This window comes from Paralichthys olivaceus, chromosome 21 (genome assembly GCF_024713975.1).
Source record: "Paralichthys olivaceus isolate ysfri-2021 chromosome 21, ASM2471397v2, whole genome shotgun sequence".
NCBI lineage: Eukaryota > Metazoa > Chordata > Actinopteri > Pleuronectiformes > Paralichthyidae > Paralichthys > Paralichthys olivaceus.
Genome location: NC_091113.1, coordinates 7,999,355 through 8,023,350, shown reverse-complemented (window position 1 = coordinate 8,023,350; position 23,996 = coordinate 7,999,355). Strand labels below are relative to the sequence as shown.

Below are 23,996 nucleotides of genomic sequence, written 5' to 3'. Positions count from 1 at the left end.
TATAAGTCATATTATATAGATAGAAACCTGCTTTCCAGCTTTGCAAACTGAAAGACAAAACGGGTGTTTGTTCAGGTGGTGCTCATATAAAAGGGATTATCTGTGAAGTTCACTGTCATGATGATGTGGACTCAGTCATTGAATAATGGACTTCTGCCACCTAGTGAAGCAATGCAGTATTACAATCAGAAGTCTGTTGAACTGATGCATGAAAGAGCAACAAACTCCAACTGCAGCAAAATTGACGCAGTGGTTCCTCCATGTGGCAAAGTCAGGTCAGTGCTGTTTTGACATTTGTAGGATTTTTGACCAATCGTATCTCTTAATTGCCTGCTTTGTTTCTGATAGATTTGAAATTAGAGAGTAAGCAAGAGGTGAGCTACAGTTTGGGCTCTCTGACAAGCTGAAATATTATTATGAGGTTTACGACACACGTGCCCAAAGACTCAGCTGTGGTTTGAAATAGACAAAGAGTCCTGATTTCATATGACAAGTAAAGGTGGGCACCGTGTGCAAGGTCAAAGGTCGGAGTAAAGACAAATCTGCAGCATTTTTGGGGGAACGTCATCTTGCCCCTGCCGAGATCAAGTCATTTCACTTGTTGAGATTAATTGCAGCAACACACGGGGGCCATTAATGTTGAATAGTCACCGCTCCACCTTCTTACCACCGCTGCCCTGGGAGCCACAACCTCCAGAATGGCTCCACTCACTGGATTAATAGCCCTCGCTAGTCGTATGAAAAAACATGGTTTTAATTATAGGACGTGATGATACCAGAGAGGAGTGAAAGAGGGCAGCGGGGAAACCGTTCAGCCGTCAGAGGCAGCGTAATTGACATAATTCAAGCTTTCATTGGATCCCACTCTGGAGCATAAGGGTTTTATGATGGGTGAATGAAAATGGGAAATTATCAAACAGTTAATGTGTCAATTAGACTTGTTGCTTTAAAGTTGAACTTTTTTTAAAAATAAGTATGAATAGGCATTTTCATCAGGGACTAATGATGGGGTATATCACCTGCACCGTCTGTTTGTTGGTTGGTTTATAAACAGGATTACACAAAAACAACTATCACAATTTCAATGAGGTTTTGAGAGGTGGAGCATCTGGATCAGGTGGCTGATATTGTGACATTGTGAGATTTGTGAGATTTGTGAGATATTCTCATTGGTTTCATAAGAGGACTGTTTGACTTGGTGTGGGTATGCTCCTGAATAATCAATGATATCACTACATTATTATATTCTTATGTAGCAAAGTCAGCATTTAATATTGCTGGAGCTGATGAAAAAAGATCTGGGATCCAAAATCTGTTCCTTTCTCGGTCTAGACAACTTTGAAAGTGAAACTCTCTTTTTTGTTTCCGAGGCACATCTAGCATTATTTTTTTTCTTTCAGAAGCTATTTCTCAGACTGTCCTGGAGGTACACTGCTGCTGGAGGCCCCACTCTGGTCACAGGATGTTTGTCTGTCAGCTCTGTAACAGTATCCAGATGGAAACAGATGGGCTGAGTCAGCACCTCCAGTAAAATTCCCATAATCCACTGTCAGCAGCCAGCAGAGGATTTCCTATAAATTTTGAGCAGGAGCCAAAAGATCCCAGCGTACAAATACAAATATAGATCATCATTCGGGTTAGGTCTCAAAATGCAAAGAGAACTGTCCCATTTACTGTGGTCAGTATCACAGCAGCAGTTTGAGTTTACTACAAGAAAAAAATAAATACTTATTTGATTTCTATTATGACCATTTACAGTAAATTTTACTTTTCTAATGTATTTATTGTGGTTAGTGCGCCCAGGCTTATAGAGAGCGATCACTGATTTTTGTGTCATGTTTCACTGTGTGATGCATGCACCACAATAAACAGACAAAAAGCAACTACGAAGGCTTTTCAAATAGACACTGTTGTATAGAAGGACAATCAGTGCCTACTGAGTCCTGCAGAGGGCAGGGGAGACAGACAGTCCACCGAACATCCCTTTCACCTGAAACCTAAGAAGCGCCTCTTAAACAGAGTCACTTGCAATCAGAAAGCCTCCATTTAATTACAACACACAGGAAATTACCGAGTGAATGGGTCAGGCGCTGATAAGCGGCTGAGCCCCGGGCATGACAGCTCCTGAAACCCGAGGAGCCCCAATCTCAAAGCTGACTTATCACAAAGGCCAAGTCTGGAAGCCCGACAATCTGATTGTACTGTCATCCAGATTCATAATTAATATATTTATCAAATTAATCGCTGAAAAGACCCCCGGGCTCCTGAACAGTGGGGTAGATTCATTTGCCACTGGCTCAGCTTACAGCTAATAACAGTGTTGTCAGTGAAATAGGCCTGGAGTGGGCTGATGCCCCGGACCTCATGACAGACAAATTGCTCATCTGTGTAGAGATGATATGGGGAATTTAGAGAGTGAAAGAAAGAAAAATGTCATTGTTTGGTGACAACCACAATTGCAGCCTTGTTTTAGATTGTGAGCACCAAGTTGGAGGAACATGAAAGAGGCCTTTTCTGTGTGGGGGGAGCTGAAAATACCTGTTTTACGTCTGGTTTTACAAATCACTCATCAAAGGGACTGTGTCTGTCACTGCCACACGTTGTTCAAATAGAAAGGAATGTTAATAGTTTTTCATTACCCTAAATGAAATGAAACTGTGTTATATATCCTATATTAAAGCTGGTTTCTTTTAAATATTGAAGACACATTTAACGTCAGCAAACTACATATGTGGAAATAAAAAAGTTAAAAATTTAATTTGTTGTTAAATGTCAAAACAGTACAGTACCTATTCATCTCCAATCATTTATTCCTCTATACAATTAAAGTTTCCTTATTTTTGTTTTTTGCATTTTCACTTTGTGAACACAGGTGGAAGATGTAATATACAGCGTCATCTCTAAGTCTTTGAATGTAAGAGTCTGAACGCTGCACACCCACAGCTGAGTTTCTCTATCTGTGCAAAAATAAGGGATTCTTTTATTTTTAAAAGATGTAAAACACATTACCTGAACCACACAACCACTGCATCAGCTCTGTGAGGGTCACCACACGCTAACAAATAAATCTGAGCTTTAGCCTGACCACACGATGAGCAGAACGTCGGTCAGCCAAATTTCTCTGTCCAATGGAAAAAACTAAAAGGATTAAACTAAGGAAAACTAAGGAAGTGAACTAACAGAGGAAGGAAAGAGGATAATGAGGGAAATTAAAGAATCAGGAATTTAGGAATCACGTAGTCCAAGTGGAGTTATTTAATGGGTCAAAATCATCTTGAAGCACAACAACCTCTGCACATTGGAGTATCCTATTGCAGGTAATTATCTTCTTAGTGTTCTGTTATCTTTCAAGTTGAAATGACTTCTAAATTCCATCCATATCTGTATTTTTTTCTGACACCTCCATCCTGTGCTGTTTTAGTTGTCAGCTCTTTTCCTATAGGAGCTAATTATGAATTGGACACATGTGGTTCCATTCTGAGCCCTAATGAGAATCTTGAAAAACTGCCGAGTGAAAAGGACGGATCATCTTTTGTCTCCTGCGTGTTCTCTATTACGACATGGAAAGAAATGCACTTTAATAATTTTTATACTTACTGAGACTAAATCCTGCAGAACCTATGTGACATGTATTGTAACATACCAATAAAATCCAATTCAGTGTTCCACAGCATATATAAAATTGAATTATTATGAAGTTCTGGTGGCTGTCTTGTTTGTAAATGTCTTTCATAGTCTTGTTTTACAGCTGTCTGTCGATAATATATATTATAGTGATACTAAAAATTTATATATTTGTTTGAAATCGCTATATTTCAAAAAACTTTGTAAATTAAGCTTTTCTTTGAGAAAAGCAATACAAACATTTTTTGGAATCTATCTATCTATCTATCTATCTATCTATCTATCTATCTATCCATCCATCCGTCTATCTATCTATCTATCTATCTATCTATCTATCTATCTATCCATCCATCCGTCTATCTATCTAACTATATATCTATCTCTATTTATCTCTCTCCTTGAAAAAGATGATGCATTCAGGGAACGTAATCATGCAGAACATCCCAGGTTGAAATGCAAAGATTGAAAGAAGCTGAAAAAATGAACTTAGACCCTGAAGGTGACATCGAGGATGGTTCAACCAATCGTGTCCTGTTTAACTCTGCAGTAATGTAGTTTAAACATGTTGTCCTCAGCACTTTGTGTTTACGTTGTCTGTCCACAGCGACTTCTGCTTCTTTTCCACTGTGAGGCTGAATCATTTGACTTCACCAGGCGAGAAGCAGCGGGGTGAGCCAGCATCAGTCAGACCACTGAGAGGACTCTCTCTCTTGCTGTATAATTGCCAACTATTACAATGTGTGGCACGAGGAGTTCTCAACTCTTTTTTTTTTATCATGATGAAATGGCATCAAGTCCTCCTCTCCCATCCATGATAATTGAACAATTAAACTTTAGCATACAAATTACCTCTTCATATGGCGTAACTAATTACTGAGGCAGGCCAGACAGCTGGAAGGTTCTCCGAGGTCGATACCAAAATTGTTTTTCACGCTTTGTATTTGAGCCCAGGTTTACCAGGGTTTATTATATCAGGGGCATTGTTAGTTGTCTGTTTTGTTAGTACTTTGGCATTTGGCACAGAACACATATAAAAGGTTATTTCACCTAATTTCTACTGTCTATAATTAGCAAACCTCTTTTTTTAGTACCCAGGTGAATGCTCCTAATTATACAGGTGATTGAGACCCATGATCATTTTCAGACCCTTTACTTCAGGTCACTCAGCTGCGGCCCCTATTAAACATCTCGACTAGACGGGCTTTAAATCACACCGTTTGATTGGGGCAGTTAAGCTCTTTATACTCTTCACTCTAAATTGCAAATTCTCTCCAGAACAAGTTGACTAGAATTCTCGGAGAGCATATGGAGAATCTCTCGTGTTAATAATTCAAGGGAAATGAGCAAAAATTAGTGAGTGGAGCGTCAGCGATGTCCTGTGGCCATTACTTCTGCAAATGAGATCCTTGATTTGAAGGATTGAAAATGGAAATATCGCCTGCATGAAAAATGATATCTCTTTTTTTGTATGCAAGATGCTGGATATCATCCTCTAGTAGATTCTGACAAATACATAAAATTCATACCATTATCATTCTCCAGATCATGCTCCTTTCTTCCTAGTGAGGTCACTAAGCTCTCTATACAATAGCAGCTAAGCCCCCAAGTATGAACTCTGATGTCTAATTATATTTTAGAGGGGACCTGAAACCCCTAAGCAGCTCCTCACACACATACAGCCGAGCTCTTCAGGTGCATTAGGTGAAAATGACATTAACGGCGACAATAGTAGACGCAAGGCTCCAGGAAGCTCTTGAAGCATGCAGCGGACCTGAAGAGGGCCTGTATTTCAGCCCATGACAAAGGGCTGAACATGGGCCTTCAGCAGCAGCAGCATATGTAATGACACCAAAATAAGCAGCTGCTAATTCCTCAGCTTCTTCTGAGGCCTCTGGTATCAAGAAGAACCCAAGATGCAGCAGGGTGAAGTTTGTGCAAAGACAAACATGCGCTTGTGACAGCGCATGAAACCATCAACTCCTCCTCAGTGGACAGTCAGAGATGAGGGAGATTACGAATTTGATATTAACTCCGACCGAAAAGGCCAAACAAGGAGCATGAAGCACATTTAATATACAGTGTAAACTTGGTTGCTCACACACACACACACACACACACACACAAGTCATTTGCAAGTTCCAATACAAGATGATTATATGTGTTGATACGTCAAGGCAAGAGATGGAAATGATTGGGAATGTATCATGAGGTGGTGATTGTAGACAATATTAAAGTGCACAAAGACGCTTTTGTCCTCGAATTCCTGCAGCAGTTCAGCCAGTATTGCCTCTGCTTTAATTTAATATCTATTTATTTTAGTCCATTGTATGAGTTTTATTGAGGTTGCGCCTGCTTTATCGCCCCGATCTGCACCAGAAGTGAAGGTCAGGAGGAGCAGAGTGCCTCTGTTTATTGGCTTCCATTGAGCCCATATGAGCTGATTTGGCTATCTGCTCCTGATATTAAGCTCTTTCACAGTATTTTGTGCCATCCGGATATTGTTTATCACCACATTGAGATTTTCAATGTGTATTTACTGCGGAATTAAATATTCTTCATCACTTTTGTAATATCCTCTCGGTGGGCTCATGCAGGATGTGCAGATCCTGTTGAAATGTACATGAAAATCCTGCGTAGACTGTTGATGAGTTCAGGAAAAAGACAGACAGGGTGTATTTTATCAGTGTCCTCCCATATATGCTATGACATTAAAAAAAGTTATTTTTCTTATTATCAGACAAGTCAAGGTTAAACTTCATTGTGATAACTTTTGCCTTAAGTCAAAAGTCTTGCAAGAATAATATTTTTAGTACTTAACTCACACAAAACTGATCATAAGTCTTATAATGAACTGGATTATTGGAGCTAAAACTTAAATTTGAACCAGCTATATACAGTAGATCTCTGAATTATTCCATATTACTCCTCAAACGCCCAACTGAAAAATATTAATATCGTCATCTGATGACAATATGATATTGCAAAATATTTTAAAGTCAACAAATTCTCAGGTCTGAAAAATGACCACAAAGAGATGCACAAAAACTACAAAGAAACAAAAAACACAAACCAACTAAACCAACCACAAAATGACCTTGAAGGATGCAAAGCAAGTACAGAGAGAGATGCTGAACTATACAAAAATGACCACAGAAGGAAAGAGATGTGATATAAGCACAAAGGGAAGCATTGCGACCAGAATAGACCAAAACTACACAGAGACAACCACGAAAAACAATTCAAAACAGATACGGAGACGCAAGGAGCCACTGAAGTTCACCAGAATAATCTATTTTTTATCTTGTGTGCACAAGAACAAGATAGTAACTTATAATTAGAATAATAACTTTATTTGTAAAGCGCTTATCTGAATTAGGTCACAAAGTACGTCACAAAATCCACAGAGAAAGAAAATAATGAATATGATAAAAGCTTTTCAATTCAGTTCAATTTAGTTGTTCAGTGTTGTTGACGATAATAACTTGTGCGCAGAAGAAAAAAAATAGAATCTTTTCATGTAGTGAGATTCAAAAATAGTTTGGGTTAAGAAAAACACAATGGACAGGAATGTTTAGTGGTTGAGGGGGGGGGGGGGTCTTACCCATGTCTCAGGGGCACATGTGCCATAATCTGTCCCCCAGAGGTTCCTGCTTCTCCTCCGCCTCTGCTTGTCAAAATGACTCACGGTGTAAACCATCCGATGAACGTCACGTGGAAATAACATCAACACACTGCAGGGGCTGAGTGACGTGACCTCTGACGCCATGTCCCGGGGGGGGGTTTGAAATATGACGCTGCAGGTGGTGCACGTGGGCTGTTGTTTACTTCTTCTAGGAAAAACTGGATGTGCAGCAGGAGGAGGAGGAGGAGGAAGAGGAGGAGGAGGAGGAGGAGAAGTTGAGAAACAGGGTTCACGTGTGAGAGAGAAAACACTAGACTCACACACCGACATCAACAACACCGGGGAACAAAATGTCGATCTGACTCCTCCGGGTTTCTCTTCTTAAGGCTCCTCAAACAGCGCGAGACCTCCACTGGTGCGTGTTCTGTGCGTGTGTGTGTGTGTGTGTGCGCGTGCGTGCGTGCGCGCGTCTTTGTTCTCCTCCCGAGCCGCTGAAGTTCAGGTTCAAGTGTTGTAAACAAAGCAGCTGTTAGCATTAGCATAGCCCTCATGTCAGGAAGCTTTCACAGGACAACAAGAGACGAGGACGGTTTGTTTAACTTTGGATTGGTTCAGCTCAGGTTTAGGTTTGACACGTCGCGGTTAGTTCGACTTTCTATAGTTTAAACAGCAGGTTGGAATCATTCAGACTATTTCTTTATGTATTCAGAATCTTTTTCTCTAAATATACACAATGTTTTTTTTCTGTATAGTTTATGTCTTGGTCACGTTTGTTGGGGGGGGGGTCTCATTCCCTCTAGAAGCATGTGACAGCATCTGAAGAATGGAATCTGTTGTCAATGCAGACGAGATGATTAAATACTTATGGTTCTTTTAATGGTCAGCTGAAGAAATGGCTTATTGATAGTCAGATGTGTCCATTAGAACTACTTGTCTGCAGTTTGTCTTTGTTGGTGTTAACTCGCTTTGCTTTATCTCACATGTTGTCTTGTTACTTATTGTTATGCATTCTACCTGTCTGAATATTAGTCTGTATATATATTGCCTGTATGTGTTGACGATAACAAGTCATTCAATTTTAATTTTAGGTTGCCATTTTAAAAAACTGGCAAGGGACAACAGATGAACATTAGCCTGTTGAGCTAACTCTGGCTCATTTACAGTCATTTTCCCCATCAAATAAACTAATAAATAACATAGAATAAAAACAGACAAGTGATGGTCATGAAGATGTTTTTGTCTTTCTTCTTCTTTCAGACTATAATGCTCCAGCTCGGAAGCCTGTTCACCCACTTTCCTCTCAGCCCCAAAGCTTCAGAAAGTGCCCAAGGCCTGAGCCAAGCCAGCGCACAAACACTACCTGAATTTTTACAGCATGTCAGGTGAGTTCACTTCAACAATACTTTAGTGACAACAGCGAAGAAGCACTGTGGGTAGAGTGAATCAACGTTCCCGCGCAGCATTTTAGTGTCTTTAAGCTCGTTGTTTTGGATTTTAAGGTCCACCACAAGCACTTTTTACTGAAAAAGCTCTAATGAACACACTGCGTGCTTCCTGCATAACATCAAAACATCAGGCAAAGCAAGCAGTTGGCTGGTGAGCATAGTGGAGCAGATATTTCCCTCTTGTGTTGGTGGAGACCAAAACGGAGAGAGACAACTGGTGGCCAGAGTCACAACTGCAGTTTGTTGTTGGGCATGTAAATATTTGCCAATACATTTGAGTCACATCTACTGTATGTCTGTGCAGGGAGAGGGATTCTAAAAGGTTTCTGTTTTCTTACCCTGGTAAAATATATATTTTGTAGTTTTTCCTCACTCTTTTCAAGAGTTAATGACAGAAGATGATGTTAAGCCCTATGAGCCCTATGACAACATATTAGGATTGTAATATGTCAAAGTTGTGTTTACAGTTTGTTCCATTGCCCACAATTGGCACCAAAATAAATGAATTAATGCATGATTAACTTCTGTTTGTGGTCATCAACAGTAGGTCACTTTTGAATGAAGTTTTACTTAATGTTTTCTTGGCTTCTTACATCTACTGTCTCTGCAGGAAGTTCACCGGACTTAGAAAAGAAGATGTCTTCTGCAATCTGCGTATCCCCAACCAGTTTCAGACGACGAAAGATGACATCAACATTGTTATTCTCACAGGTTGGTATCTGTGATGAATTGTTATTTTGTCATTGTGTTGGGCAATAATCAATATCATTCTAAATTTGAGGTATATAATTCAATACATTGTGAAACTTGGTTATCATAATAACAATATATAATATATACAAAATGGCATTTTCCAGGTCTTTGTGGTTGAGTTGCTGTTCATTTAAATGAGGAACAAATCATTGTTAGGTCATTACATTGACATTAAGTGTTTCCTGAAACACTAATAGTAATCCTGTCAATATATATTTACTTCTGTATTGATGCGTGATGGTTTTTCTTCTTGTTTTACTTTTGTAGGCCAGGGGATCTTCTGCATCGATGTAAAAGCCTGGAGAGGCACCGTGTCCGCTCACAACCAAAACTGGCATGTACAAGTGAAAGAAGAGGACCAACATTTTACCAACACCTGCATCGAGCAAATTGAAGATCCCCTCAAAGCCATCACGGTACAAACACACATTTAGCTGAAATGGTGAAACAGCATTGTAGAAGACCTAAATGTCAAACTGTCTGGCACGTTTTAGTCCAAGGTCCAAACAATTGTCCAGAACATTGTTTTCATCCAAACCTCCGCAGTGTTAAGAGCTTATGAGTCACCATAACAATTTATATGGAAATTTCAAACACTAAAGTGGAGCTTCCTAAACTTCCCAAGTGGGCACTCTTCATTTGAAAGGCCGTAATTATGCTCATGGGGGGGGGGTGAAAGCAGGCAGGTGCCTAAACACAGCTGTCACCTTATGGGCCTGGGTCTGTTCAGTCATTCATTACCATCTCTATAGATGCTCAATTTGGACTGGGAGCTTGACAGAAGAGTCTGATGGCAAACACACATTGCATTATTGAAATAGTTCTGCTTGAATTGGATCTATTAACTTCATTAAATCTACACAAAGCAGATAAAGCTCGACCGTCTGGGCTAATTTGTGGACGTATGATTTCTTAAAATGGATCCTGTTAGAGATTAAAATGTGGACATGTGCATTTATGTGTTTTAAGGTCCTTGTGTAACAGAATAGTTAATTAATGAGATATCCTCTGTGAATGTTAGCATTCAGTATTCTCATTCCTGGATTAAATTACTCAATTAAATCAATTAGTCTGTCAACACAAAATAAATGGACAACAATTCTGACGGTTTGCTTTAATTTTCTTTCCTAATGTCGATTTTAAAAATTCCAAATTCGTAACAAAACACTCAGAGACACACACAGAAATTCTGACATAGACAAAAAAATAAAGACAAGTCATTTGAAGATATAGAAATGGACTCAAATCAAAGCAAAGTTATTCGATTTAAAGAATACAAATAATGTTTTTCCCTTTTAATTTGAAAAAAGTCAAAACATGAATTGTCTGTCCTCTCCTCTAGACCAAGACGACTAACTTATGCGGCCATTTGAAGAGGAGTGGAGTGTCCGTGCGCCAAAGCCTTTTCTTCCCCAGGGTCATCTTCCTCTCCCCGGACTGCGAGCTGGAGGACGAGCTGAGGAAGAGGAGGGAGCTGGTCTCCCACAGCCAGATAGAAGACTTCCTCAGATCCTTCAGGGAGGGCTACATGGCCTGGATATCAGATGCACTGACTCCCTCCTGGCTCTCTGGTGATTGAGTCCACATCAACCTGTTCCAGAAATTGACAAAATATGATTAAAGGCTGTATAAGCATAAAGCATGGCACTTTAAAAAAATACAAATATTATATAAACGAATGAATCCACTTTTTAAAGAATGTTTTATTATCAGTTGGCTTTTCTTAATCATAGTGCAGTGGTCGACAATGTCCCACCTTTTCTGAAGTCTGCTGGGGACCTTTGTTGCATGTCATCACATCCATCTTTCATCTCATTTACTGTCATATCTCTCCTGATGACTCAAAAACAGACATATAATATCCTAGTAAGACTTTAAGAATTCAAAACTTTACTTCTTTTATAGTACAATAAATGCACTAGTAAAGGTAAATTAAGCAGGCGTTTGACAAGAAAGGCTACAAGCTCAATTTGCGTTATCTGTCCTGCAGGTCATCTGTCGTACAGGCAGATGGAGTCGGTGCGGGAGGTCCTGGGGGGAGTGGGAACGTGGGATCTGGTGCGGTTGCACTGTGGCGAGCAGCTGAAGGGCGACTACCAGGGCTGCCAGTACATCGCCCTCAACCGACAGGAGACGGACACACTCGAGTTTTCCAGAGTCAAGACCCTGTCGGCTGATTCGCTGTGGGTGCTGCTGGGACGCGCTCCTCAGGTCAGTCCACTACAGCAGGTATTGTGTGTGAAATGAGGGTTGTGTCAGCGGCTCTGAATAATAATGTAACTTGAGCTGGAAGACCAGCAGGTGGCAGTAGTGTTTTATGACTGTCTCACTCAAATGTCAAGTCATTCCTCATGTTCAGGGAGCTGTAGAAACTGTTGGGCTGAAGAATGAAGAACACGGTAGCAATTTTACAGTTATTTAAAACACAATTAGGGTTGTGTTTGTTTACAAGATGTCAGGGTGTGACTTTATAAACATCAGATTCAGTAATTCCAATGCAATTTTGCTCAAGAGTCAAAAAGTTTTGATTTGATCTTTTTTCACCACAATATAGAAAAACGATTTACAACTATCAACCAGAATTTGACTTCAGATTTGTATATATTTCAAAATAAAGCAATGTCAGTGTCATATGTGTCATAATCTTTCTTTCACCGTCGAGAAAAACCTGAATGAGGCTTCTCTTTGGCTGCCGTCACTCTAGTGTTGGGGATTGTTGTTTATTGTATTGAAAAGTAATGAATGGCTAGTTGCTTAAATGCTATCTCCTCAGACTGCAGGAAATGACATCTCAACTGTCACTATGGCAATGAGTCTAAAGGTTGCACAGCACGTATGCTTATTTGCAGTTATTGAATTATTTTTATGTTTCAGTCCTTCTTGTTATATGAATGAAATAAATGTCAGAGCTCTTTAGGCGCAGTGAGTATGACTCCCTCCCCTCCATTACAGATTCACACCCACTCTCAGCACCCAAACACTCAGCCTGGGCTTTCCTTACAGACTCCACTCAGGCTTTCGTTTTACCCCCAACCCCCTCCGACCCCCAGACTGTATGTATTCCCCCCTCTCGCCTCCAGCTGCTGTACATTTGATACATGACCCAACAATCATTAGACAGTCTTCAGCAGGCCCTTTTCTAGCCCGGGGGGACACACACGACGACAACAGGAAAATATATTATTTTCAAAGAAATATTTGTAGATGGAGGCAGTGTGAGGCACATGTCTCCTTCCATATTACACAGAGATATGATAAATATCCTTTTTTTCTGTCTGTCATACCCTACTTAGTATGCTCAAATGCATGCCTCTGTATATGTTCTTTCACTCCCAATATTGTATTCCCAAGTATTCAGCTGCAATAACCACCAGGAAATATACATTTTGACCTTGGATTTGTTCAAACAAGCAGTAAAATATTTTAAGATTTTTCTCCTTTGGTCTTTGTGACTGTCTCATCCTTTCTTCTTCTTCTTAAAAAAAGAAAAGAAATACTGGCTCGTGCACAGCAGCTGCGAGGGGAACCTTGAGGGGGGGTGGCAAGGAAACATGATATCTCCCTCAGGCATATTTTCAGAGCCCAGAAATAATGCATGCTTTTGATTTGTTACTTGTAAACACACGGGCTGGAAGATCTGCGATATGACCTGCACTTTCAGTCTGGGCAGCTGTTTGGTTTGTAAGGAAGTGGCACCAGATGTATCCACACAAGCCACCGTGCAGGCACTAGGTATGTTTTCTGTAGGCCCGGTCAATTACTCTGCGGAGAATGGGATGTCTACATGTCCCCAAAGTAGAGAATGATTGAGTAGAGTGGCTGTAATTTATTAATTATGGTCTATATTCTTAGAACACGGTTCTGGCTTCATTCAATTTGTATGGATTGAGGGGTAATTACAGTGTGCGTGTGTGTGTCTGTATGTGTGTGTTACAGAGAGAGAGAAAGACCTTAAGATCTATTCATGTCATCATTTGAAGTGCAGGTTACTTGTGTTGTTCATCTTTATGTCGTCACCTATTCTGAAATCTGACTGTTTCATGAAGCCTTTGTACCAGTTTATGTAATCCATCTTATTCAGGAGCAGCAGAACGGAGCCCCGAAAGTCTCCTAACTCTGTCGGCATATAGAGTGTCGACTAATTGCATAGCTGAGAAACAACAATTGAGTTCCTCCAACCGTAACTTGACTACACCGCCCTATTAGCTGATTAATAGAGGTGAAGCCACCGAGCGAAAAGCCGCCTATTCACTGACAACATCTCGGCTAACAAATAATCAGAGCCTCGTGTGCCGGAGATCTCGTCTCTCTGACTGGCCACAGATTCCGGACAGATGTAGCTTGTTAATTTAAGTCCACACTCGCATTCCTCTCTGTTTGGCTATCTCCCAGGCTGCACGCGTCACAGGCCCGTAATGGGCAGGCGGGTGCACTCCGTGCTTAGAACTGAAAAGGCAGAGAGGGGAGACATCAACCGCTTTGTGGTGATAATGAATGGAGGCACACAAAAGGCCTGGAGCTGGCCATTTACAAAGCCTGCAAATTCTGCTGCCTAAATAGATAATATTGGCAGCCACTCTGGCTTTCTGGTGTTTTTATATAAAGAAAAATGGCTAATATGTAGCCAGCTGAAGAAAACATATGCAGCACCCATTACTATTAATTATAAATGACTTCAAATAAGTTTTAGCAAATATGGCAGAACCTTATGCATACTGGTTAAACAAAAATTGTATTTCATTCTGACCAAAGCAACAACACAGGATTTTCTTTTTTACTAAAAGGCATATTCAAAAGTTGTTTCATCAAAAGTGCGATTTATCAGATTGTCAGTCCTGTAGAGTTCAGGGTTCATCGAGTACTCGACTAAACTCTGTGGGAGGATGATGTCCTTACTATAGAAAAGTTTAAAAGAAAAGAATTTCACACAAAATGACCGGGATGTTCAGATTTCTGTAATTGCAGCGTTGCTCTCGAAAGGAAACTGGAATTGGAAATAATTTGCACCGGAGTGTGTGTAGGAAGCTGCAGAGGAAAGCCAGCCATGCAATTACACGCGAGAAGAGTGCTGCAGAATCACAAGTGTCTGTAATGAACTAGTGAAGACACCAGCACTTACACAGTGGAAGGCAATGATAAAAGCTGCCTTGTAATAGCGTGTGATTAAACTTGGTAAAAATCTATTTTTTCACTCGAGCACTAAACCACAGTGAAGAGTCCCGTGGAGAGATCTGCATCTGTCAGTCTGAAGATGACTCAATGTGTTTCCTCCAAATTCATCACCCAGCATGCAACAGCAGTCACGCTAGAGGGCTCTTCACGCGCTCTTTTGTTAATTTAGTTAAACATCAACCGCCAGAGTTCATGTATTACACATTCCTACTTAACACAGGTGGAGATTGAGTTTGAGTAAATTTGAATACATGTTTAAAATAAAGCTCCAAGCCATTAATATTCATTCGAAAATAATTTCTTTGAATGTGGAATGAAGCTGTGGTTGTGTAAGACACAGTCGATAATATCTGTGATACGTATGAATAATGTATGCCTATACTGTGTTGTATACTGAATGTAAAAATATCCCTAAAAAGTAGTTTTATAGTTTTTGTTTTATGTCAATTTACATTAAAATTAACATATTGACATTTAATAATAATATTTAACCAATATTAGTTGTATTATAAATACATATAAGATAACAGTTGTTCAGTGCTTTCTTTGGTTGTGTAAAATGAAAGGTTCCTTCATTTATTTATTGTTAGTTTTCATAGTTTTTTGCTCTTTAGTTTTATCAACAGAATCAAAACCATTCGAATCTTTACTCAAAATGTTTGTTTGCATCACTTGGATAAAACAACTTAAACTCTGGGATGACATAAACAAAAATAATGAATGATGATGAAAATAATCATTAGCTGCAGCCCTAATCATATGATCACATTCAAAGGCAATGAAGAAGAATTATTATCTAACTGGGCAGGCTTCATAAAGGATTTTCAAGTTAATGAGACTCAGAGACTCATCGTCCAGTTTGGCATCAAATGCTGGATTTAGCATCTAAAGGAAACATTTCTTTTTTTGGGGGGGTCACTGGCCAAGATGTTAATTGTAATCTCTGTGAGCTCAGCTATTTGTTTTGGGGATCCAGGATATTACAGTGATCCCCGCGGTATAGCTTGTTACGATATGATCAATAGGGATTCATGAATAATGAAGAGGCCGATAGGAGCAGAGACACTTAATTACAGTTTCAAAAGCCATTCTCGTTAATTGAGGAGAATAAAGGTGGTGAAGTGGAATGGATGGCAACGTTTGGAATTTTGTATTTGTCAATTTCTATATTTCTTATTATTTTTAAACAACAAAAGTAACCGATAAAAGAACAGCAGCTGGTGAGTGGTGAGTTTTCACCGTTTTCTCAACCTGATTTATTTCTGTGTTTGACATTTAATATGGAAGTTTATTTTGTGTGCTCAGTCCATTTCCTCTGACCACCTGTGAGCAGACTATCGTTCTTTTAATGTAAAGGCTAATACGCTGCATATCCAGACAGTGGGTGGCCGCTGTGTGCAGCAGATACAGTATGTAATTGACAGCCCTGCCATCTGTTACAGTTACGTGAAATTAGGGATAAACTAGTTAACAGACACTTTGGCCCATTGTCTGTTGTTTTGATAATCACCCTTAATAACGGACGGCATCAATATGGTCTTTAAACCTGATTTGGGAGTTAATGGAGTCAGATGGGGACAGTCAGTGTATGCTCTGGGGGTAATGCTGTTAGAGATGTTCGTAAAGAGCAAATTAAATCAGTCATAGATTGTGCCCTCTCAAGTCAGCCAGACGACCAGACCCATTGAGGAGAAAAAAAAGGGAGGGGGATTCATATTTTAACCTCTCGCAGAAAATGCACTTATGCGGATGAAATAAAGTCAGAGCTGGGTGAATGGATGTAAATGGTTATTGCCGAGAGTCTAATGGCTTCCTGTTAGCTGGGGCAGGTTGCGTGGAAGCAGAGATGCAGCTATTCAGGCCTTAACCAGTCATGTTTTGCATTCATGGCTTAAGACAGATGTAGTTATGGATATGGACGCTAAAGCAAAGTTTAGGCATCTTAATGGACGGTCGGCAGCTGGAGCTCAGAGAGGATGTTTGAGTATTTCAGGCATTGGTGCTTTGATTAAGCAACTTTGTAGACTTATGCTATTTTGCAACAAATAGTTGATACTCATTCTGTCGATCAACAGAAACGTATTCAAACATGTTAATTAACAGTTAATTGTTGGGAATGTGGGCGGTACAGTGGTTCACAGTCGTTTTAAAGCAGAAGGTTCCCAGTTTTAATCCAGGCCTGGTTGTGGTCTTTCTGTTTGGAATTTGCATGTTCTCCCCATGTCTGTGTTTTTCTCTGGCTCCTCTGAATACTTCCTTCCACAGTCCAAAGACATGCACACATGCAGAGACTCTGTAGGTGTCTCCAAATCTTTTATGTTGGCCCATGGTGCACTCCCCCCTCTCACCCAATGTCAGCTGGGATTGGTTCCAGCCTCTTCCCCCACCCTCAAAGGATAAGCAGTACAGAAGAGGGATGGATGGATCTATCGAGGGAAAATGAAAAATATTCAATCAAACCAGCTTCTCAAATATGAGGATTTCTTACTTTTCTCCACCCAGTTCCATTATAAATCCCAAATCAGGCATTTGTTTCAAACCTAAATGCCTCACCCACGCAGGTAGGGCTGTAAAGACAAAGATTGTTTATAGTTTTGCAAATTTAGTGCATCAGTCTGGTTAAGGAAATAAATATGAAACACTAATTGACAGCGCTCCCTTCGCTGCCATGTTTACTTACACCTGAAGTTACGGCTCTCACTGTGAGACCATTAATATAACATCCACTGCTGCAACACTGCTGAGAGTGAAATGTTCAGGCAACGGTGAGCAAATATTCCAAAATTGCTGGAAATTGCTTAACTTGTTGAACTCTTTGAGAGAGGGTCGTCCAACTCAAAACAAATGCACTATTTTTGATCTTTAGAGCCTGACGATGAATTTATATTTTTCACGTTTTCAAGGATTTATACATTGTTGAATGGCTGTTATGAGGGTAGGGAGTCACCACATTTCAAAGTTTTAAACACTTTGCCGGGAGTTACACATAAGCCATTCTTTCTGAAAATGACCACAATGACTGAAAAGATGCACGTCTTATCTAAAGATAAAAAAATAAAGATGTTAGGTCATGCACGCTTTGATAACTTAGTTTATCTGCTGGAAACAGCGGCCTGTGGAAGTTCTGTCTAGAGCCTGGGTCCCTCTGGTTGAACAGAGCATAGTAAAAGGATAATTTGATTTTTATAATTTCCAATAAAGATGTTGAATCTTAGGATCAGATGTTGAACCCGTGTGTAATAGAAAATGTTTTCAGCGTCTGGCAACGTATTATAATTCTTACTATACTTATTTGTATCGTATTGCAGTACGATGTTGAAGACATGTTAGACATCTGTTAGAATTTTGTCCTGTATGAGAAGAATCACGTTTAGAGCTGGGCGGTAAAGAATATTAATATAATATAAATGACTATTGCAGTGTAATTTTGATCAATAGCAGTTTTATAAATGTTTTAGCAAGTGTAAAACACAACCTTCACCCAGGATTGTGATAATTATCGATATAGTCTGATTTTAATATTTTTTGTCCATATCTCTAATCCCTATTCATATTATTTATGGAATGTTCCTCAGTAAATCGAATCAAAAATCTGTTAAAAACAATAATCTGTCTTGAATCAAATCACTGATAATCCAGTGATTCACACCGACTCAGCAGGTTGTTGGTGTATTCATCCAGCGAGCCAAACCACACATTGTTTATCTAATCGCCTCGTTACGTCCTGCTTGAAACGCTAGCAAAACACGTTTGGTCCGAATCCATCACGTTTGGCTCCACGACAAATACACTTGGTGCGCCGGAGGTGTGTTACTCAGTGTTCCTCCCCATGTGTGTCTGGTGAGACACGGCGTGGAACAAAGAGCCCGTCGTCTGAAGCTGGTGTGGCGTTACGCTCACTCAGAGTTCACCTGAAACACTGCACCCATGGCTCCAGGTAACAGGCCCCTGCTGACTGATACCCTGCTAAGATTCTTTGACTTTATCAGGGGAAGAATCTGAACTTTGTGAATGGCAATACACGCAGGTGGTGACACGTCCCTACCCAATTACACAGCCCCTCACATTATTCACATTCGTCAGATCTGTCAAGACTTTCAATGGCAAATTGTCACATTTATACTCAAACGATTAGATCGGCAGTGCAAAGTTCACGTCGTCCGTTTGGTCATTTGGTTTTCCAATTTAAAGAAGTACGTTAGGATTTCTGAGCTGTCCCATCATTGTCTGTGCCGTAAGCAACCCTACAGGTAGCATAGGAGGAAACCTGCTCTGAACAAGCTGTAGCCTTGTGTTTAAGAGGGTAAAAGGTGAATGGTGAACCACAGGCAGTATTTGCGATTGTTAGAAGATGGTAAATAAGACAACCGAGTTTGTCTGAGTTGAAATGAGAGGAGTGATGTCATTCACATGACTCCCCCCCCCCCAACACCGAAAGTGAGAGCTTGATCAGGGTAGACACGGTTAGGTGAGCTCTCAGCCCTTTGTGTGACACCCAACCTTAGCCCCAAGGGTCCTATCCTTGCCATGAAGTCTTACACACACTCACACATTCATGCCCGTCTGTGCAGTGATTCTCATACGCTTATAGATGATGCACAGATAAAAGTGAGATATTTTCTCTCGTCTGCTTATCTTGGCTCGTTGAAGGCTGTGACATGCTGCTTCTCAACTTAAATGTTTGAAGCTGTTTAAATCACATTTTCTCTCCCGCAGCTCTGTTCCTCTGTGAGTACGACACTATATCTTCTTTACCCTCAGACACTTGCCTCAAGTGGCTGAAAGGGCAACATGTAGTAACAGTTCCTGTACCTGACACATCATCTCTGTATCACAACACCTGGCAGGCAGGTCGTCTAGACCATACACCAACTCCTCGCTTTGATTTGTATGCCAAAGACGGCAGCGTCCTCTGTAACAACCTTGATGTAATTCACACTTAACTTATGTCGGTGCTTTTGATTTCACATAATGCAGTATTTCTTTGTGTGATTTCTGTAGAATGTCTCAATGTTGGAGGGATTTTAGCCGAAACCATTGTGCATTTCTTTTATTACCTTCAACAAGGAGGTTATTATGCATTTAACTACTGGACCGATTACCATGAAACTTGGTGGAAGGATGCAGTTAGAGAGGAACCCATTTCATCTCTGTGCAGAACAAGGAATATTTTTTCATTTTCTTTAACAGTATGAGATGAAGTTTTTCCACATTTTTGTGAATTTCCCCCAAAAAGCAGAGATCTTTATGAAAAGGGTGAAAATCTGTGACAACCTGGATAATGATCTGAATTTTGCAAATCAAAATAAATATTTTTAGGGGACTGATCTTTCCTTGGTTACTGTACGGTCATAATGATTCTATTTATTATTTTATTATTTTCCCTTAACATCCATTAATTATTTTGAAAAACTCCCATCATGCAATGTAATAGAGAGGGATAAAAACATTCCTGGATCAAAATTGTATGATTTCTTCCCTGAGCCATAAACACAGGTGTAAACATAAACTCCTTAATGGAGTTAACAGCCAGTTTCCAGATGATTGAAGTTAACGTTGAACATTTTCTGTTATTAAAAAATAACATTCAGAGGATTGCACAGCCTTGATGGAGATACATTCTGTGTGTGTGTGTGTGTGTGTGTGTGTGTGTGTGTGTGTGTGTGTGTGTGTGTGTGTTTCATAGTTCTACTTCTGTCGCGGCTTGAATATGATGCAGAGCATCTATTGTGTCTGCACCACAAAGATGGAATTACTCAACTTCACTTCCATTTAATGATTTAATTGCTGATTACCAACTATTAAGTCCATCTAGGATTTGTTAGAATAATTCCTCTCGGATGTTTTTGTGTTGGTTTACGTGCTTCTGCCACCAGCTGTCATGAAGCCATTTTTTTCATGCATCCCAAATTAATAGACACTCACTCACTCTGAAGTGTCTGATGCTTTTGTAATAAAAGCCATGTGGCGTTCGGCCAAGGCTTCACTACAAGACACAATTGTTTAGTTTCCCCCCCCCCCTCCTCTTTCTCCCTGTTTTAATGCACACTAATAAGTAAGTAAATGGTGAAAAAGATGTGAGTCTGAAATCGCAGTGGCCTTTGTTGCAGATAATTAGGTTAGCAGCAAGAGTGTGCAGGTGTTGAGGGGTGTGCTGTGCGCTTGTGTTGTGTTGCCGACTTGCTCATATTCGCAGGCTGTCAGGGGTGTCGCACTCCCCATCAGCCCCAAAGCTCAGCAACCTCTTCACTATTAAAATGATCACTTTCAATAGCAGACAAAGGAAAGAGGGAACATATCTAGTGCAGGGTATTTTCCCCACCTCTAATGCTTATCTGCCTTTTGATGTCGGCGTAATAAAAGGCCTATTGGGCTTCCACAATGACCTGCGAAATGGACAAGGGCCGATATACTGGGCTCTGACTGTCACTCCCATTAACTAAAAGGCCCAGACATTATGGAGAGCCGGGGATGAAAGAACATGGGGAAAAAAATCATAATTGAAAAATTGCCTAATGCTTAAGTGAAAGAAAATGGAGCTGTGAAAAGGCACTGTAATATTCTGTTATCCCCTGTAAATGCAGCCAAACAAGAGATGTGGCGAGGCATTCTTTTTGAAATGGATGTAGTTCAGTTACCTGCATGTCTAAATCTAGTTAAGGCTTCCATTGTCCGGCTCAAACATAACAGGCAGATTTGATGTAGTGTTAAAGCGTATTATGCCCTACAACCTACATAAAATCAAGAGAGGTATGACTCCATTCAATATGTGGAGGGGAATTAAAAAAGCTCACAGCGGGAACGAGGTTAATTTAATATTTATTCTGTTTCAGGGTGCTGTTGCATCACTTCTCCAACACAGTCGCTCAACATTTCTGCAGCTCAGGGGACATTTGATAGTTAATTTGACAATCTAAGATACAATCAATGCAGGGGGAGTTGATTTGCTTCATCGTGTTAAATATTCGGCCCAATAGAAAACTACTGAGATATTCAAGCTAAAACAAATCTGCACAACAAGTATATACCTGGAAAAAATCTGTCTTTTAATTCATTAGTTGACTGAAAATGAATTTGCAGCAGATTTGCTCATTGATTGACTAATTTTTCAAGTTCATCTTTTTTTGCCAGATAAAACGGATGAAGACATTATTGTGAGGTCAAAGTTTGAATGAAACTTTAAAATTGATCGATGCCAGTTTGCATTTCAACGCCATGATTAATACGTGTGAGTCTACAGGCCCACAGACAAGGCAGCAGCCTGTATCGGTCAAAGGTGAAAGTCATGAGCGTCTGCTTCACTTTAACCCGGGGTCAGGAGGTCTGAGTCAGAATCATGACCCCAGGGAAAGCCCTGAAAATCACCTTGTATCAGACACGTGAAGATCAGACCAAGTCTTTCAATAAATAGTTTTGAATCTATATATTTGTTTCCATTTCTCTTTCCTTCTCTGCAGGTAACAGTTAAAATGTACAAGCGTGGATCTCACGGCTGGCTGGGTAAATCCCTGGGTGCCACTACCACCATCCCTTCCAACACCTTTGTGATCTTCAGGATCAGCGGGGAGGAAGCAGACGCCAAAATCCCAGCAAGCACCATTCACAGCATCAACCTCAGCATATGACTGTGCGTGTATGTGTGGTTAATAAAGACGATCGCCATGACAGCAAATATTCAGATGCAACAAAAAAAACTCAATGTTTTACGGAGTGCCTTTTACTATGCGGTGTTTGTATTTTGTAATATAGTACGAGCTCTGAATGTCTTCATTTATTGAGATAAAGGAAAGAAAAAAAAAAGAAAAAGCCCTATTTGCCAATTTTCCTGATTATCTGATCCTCTCTGGCAACATTATGTTAATGAAGATGCTTTCAGACAATTAGCCTGATTAACTTTCTCTTGTTGTGGATTTCTAGGACTAGCCCACACTTTACACCGCCCATTAATTCGTCATTATTTTTAACTGATTGTGTCACATCAGTTCAGGATTGAAGTGTTTAATTTGTTAATTGTGGCAGTTAAAAAAAAAACAGGCGGCCTCTGGTACAATGAGGGGCCCGAGCGTGTGTCTGCCTCCTTGGGTTAAATGGGAGGTGATTTACGGTGAGGTTTCCTCGTGTTACTGTAAGGTGCTTTATTAATATGCTCGACCGCGCGGAGGAGATGATAACGCATTCGAGTGCACACAGGCGCGGCCACCAGCACCATTCATAACTGTGTCTGAGTCACTTTCCATCAGTTACCGGGCTTACACAGCTGCGCTAACAGCTAGCAATTGTATTTACTGGGCCTGGCAGTGGCCAAAATGAAGTTATTTCCATCAAGATATCAGTGCCTTTAGTTAATGCAATAGAGGGGGCTCTCTGTGTTGATGGTATCTCTTTGCATGGCATCTCTCTACCTGAAACATCATTACACTGTACTCAAACTCCTCACTTTTTCAAACGTCTGTTTACCGTTTTACCTGAGGGGCAGATCAGTGGAAGTTGTTCGAGCAGCCCTGTGTTGTTTGCACCAGTATAAAGAACATTGTTCAGACTCTGGTTGTTTTGATATGTCGGTCAGCAGTGCTTGGATTTGTAAAAGTGTTTTTAATTAATTGATTGTATTTGCGGATTTAAACTTAAATACTGATGGTAAATGGTCTGTATTTATACAGCGCTTTTACCAAAGCTCTTTATTTTTGCCATTCACACACTTGAATACAGTTAAAAATATTCACACGTCACTCACACACTCTGGTGGGGATCGAACCTCCAACCTTCCCGTTAGTGGACGACACGCTCCACTCTAGTGGCCCCTGGATTCTTAGGAACAGTTTTTACAACAGTACTTTAACAGTTTTGTCAGGTGATCTAGGACGAGGAGGAAGTTACTGTTTTGCAGGATTTACTATATTTTCATTTTGCAATATATTCAAATGAATAATTTGTTCATTTAAATAATAAACTTTAAGCACTTTCAGCATCAACTCAAGAAGCACGGCTGCTAAACTCACTCTTCAGTTGATTGATTTGTGCATGGTGGTTTTATTCTTTGGTGTGTTTTTTTTTAGCTATGTGTTTTTATGTTTACATGTATTTGTACCATCTGATGTCATAATAAACAGATTTAATGATTCACTGCTTCTAGTAGTAATTATTTCATCCCTTGTTTTGTTTAGTTTGTGAACAAGATTACGCAAATACTACTGGACAAATTAGCACGAAACTCGGTGGAAGGATGTGTTATGGGTCAGATTTTATTGTGGCTCTGGTTCAGGGGAAGATCCAGGACGTTTTGTGACTGTTGGTGGAGGTACACGCTCTACTCAGTGCCATTCTAGATTACTCAATTTGTGAATTAAGGTAGTCTCTCCCAGGTTTGTTCCATTTCCAGA

At 40.1% G+C, this 23,996-nt stretch overlaps 1 protein-coding gene across 4 annotated transcripts; it reads left to right on the top strand.

The window, feature by feature from the left end:
* Positions 1-7,341: 7,341 nt before the first annotated feature.
* LOC109626648 (uncharacterized) lies at positions 7,342-23,737 on the top strand. 4 transcript variants are annotated; one of them, XM_020082754.2, is made up of 7 exons: positions 7,342-7,661; positions 8,504-8,628; positions 9,302-9,402; positions 9,712-9,860; positions 10,787-11,015; positions 11,435-11,655; positions 22,074-23,737. In XM_020082754.2, the coding sequence occupies exons 2-7, from the start codon at positions 8,510-8,512 to the stop codon at positions 22,239-22,241; spliced, it is 987 nt and encodes a 328-aa protein (XP_019938313.2). In that variant the 5' UTR covers positions 7,342-7,661; positions 8,504-8,509; the 3' UTR covers positions 22,242-23,737. The 4 variants fall into 4 exon arrangements, with proteins under 4 accessions (XP_019938313.2, XP_019938314.2, XP_069373725.1 ...); XM_020082755.2 differs by lacking the exon at positions 7,342-7,661 and adding an exon at positions 7,707-7,835; XM_069517624.1 differs by lacking the exon at positions 7,342-7,661 and adding an exon at positions 7,768-7,887.
* Positions 23,738-23,996: the final 259 nt, after the last annotated feature.

Coding starts and splice junctions, on each gene's coding strand:
- LOC109626648 (XM_020082754.2), top strand. CDS start 8,510: ATGCTCCAGCTCGGAAGCCTGTTCACCCACTTTCCTCTCAGCCCCAAA. Junction 9,861..10,786: donor ATCCCCTCAAAGCCATCACG/GTACAAACACAC, acceptor CCTCTCCTCTAG/ACCAAGACGACTAACTTATG. Junction 11,016..11,434: donor GACTCCCTCCTGGCTCTCTG/GTGATTGAGTCC, acceptor TCTGTCCTGCAG/GTCATCTGTCGTACAGGCAG.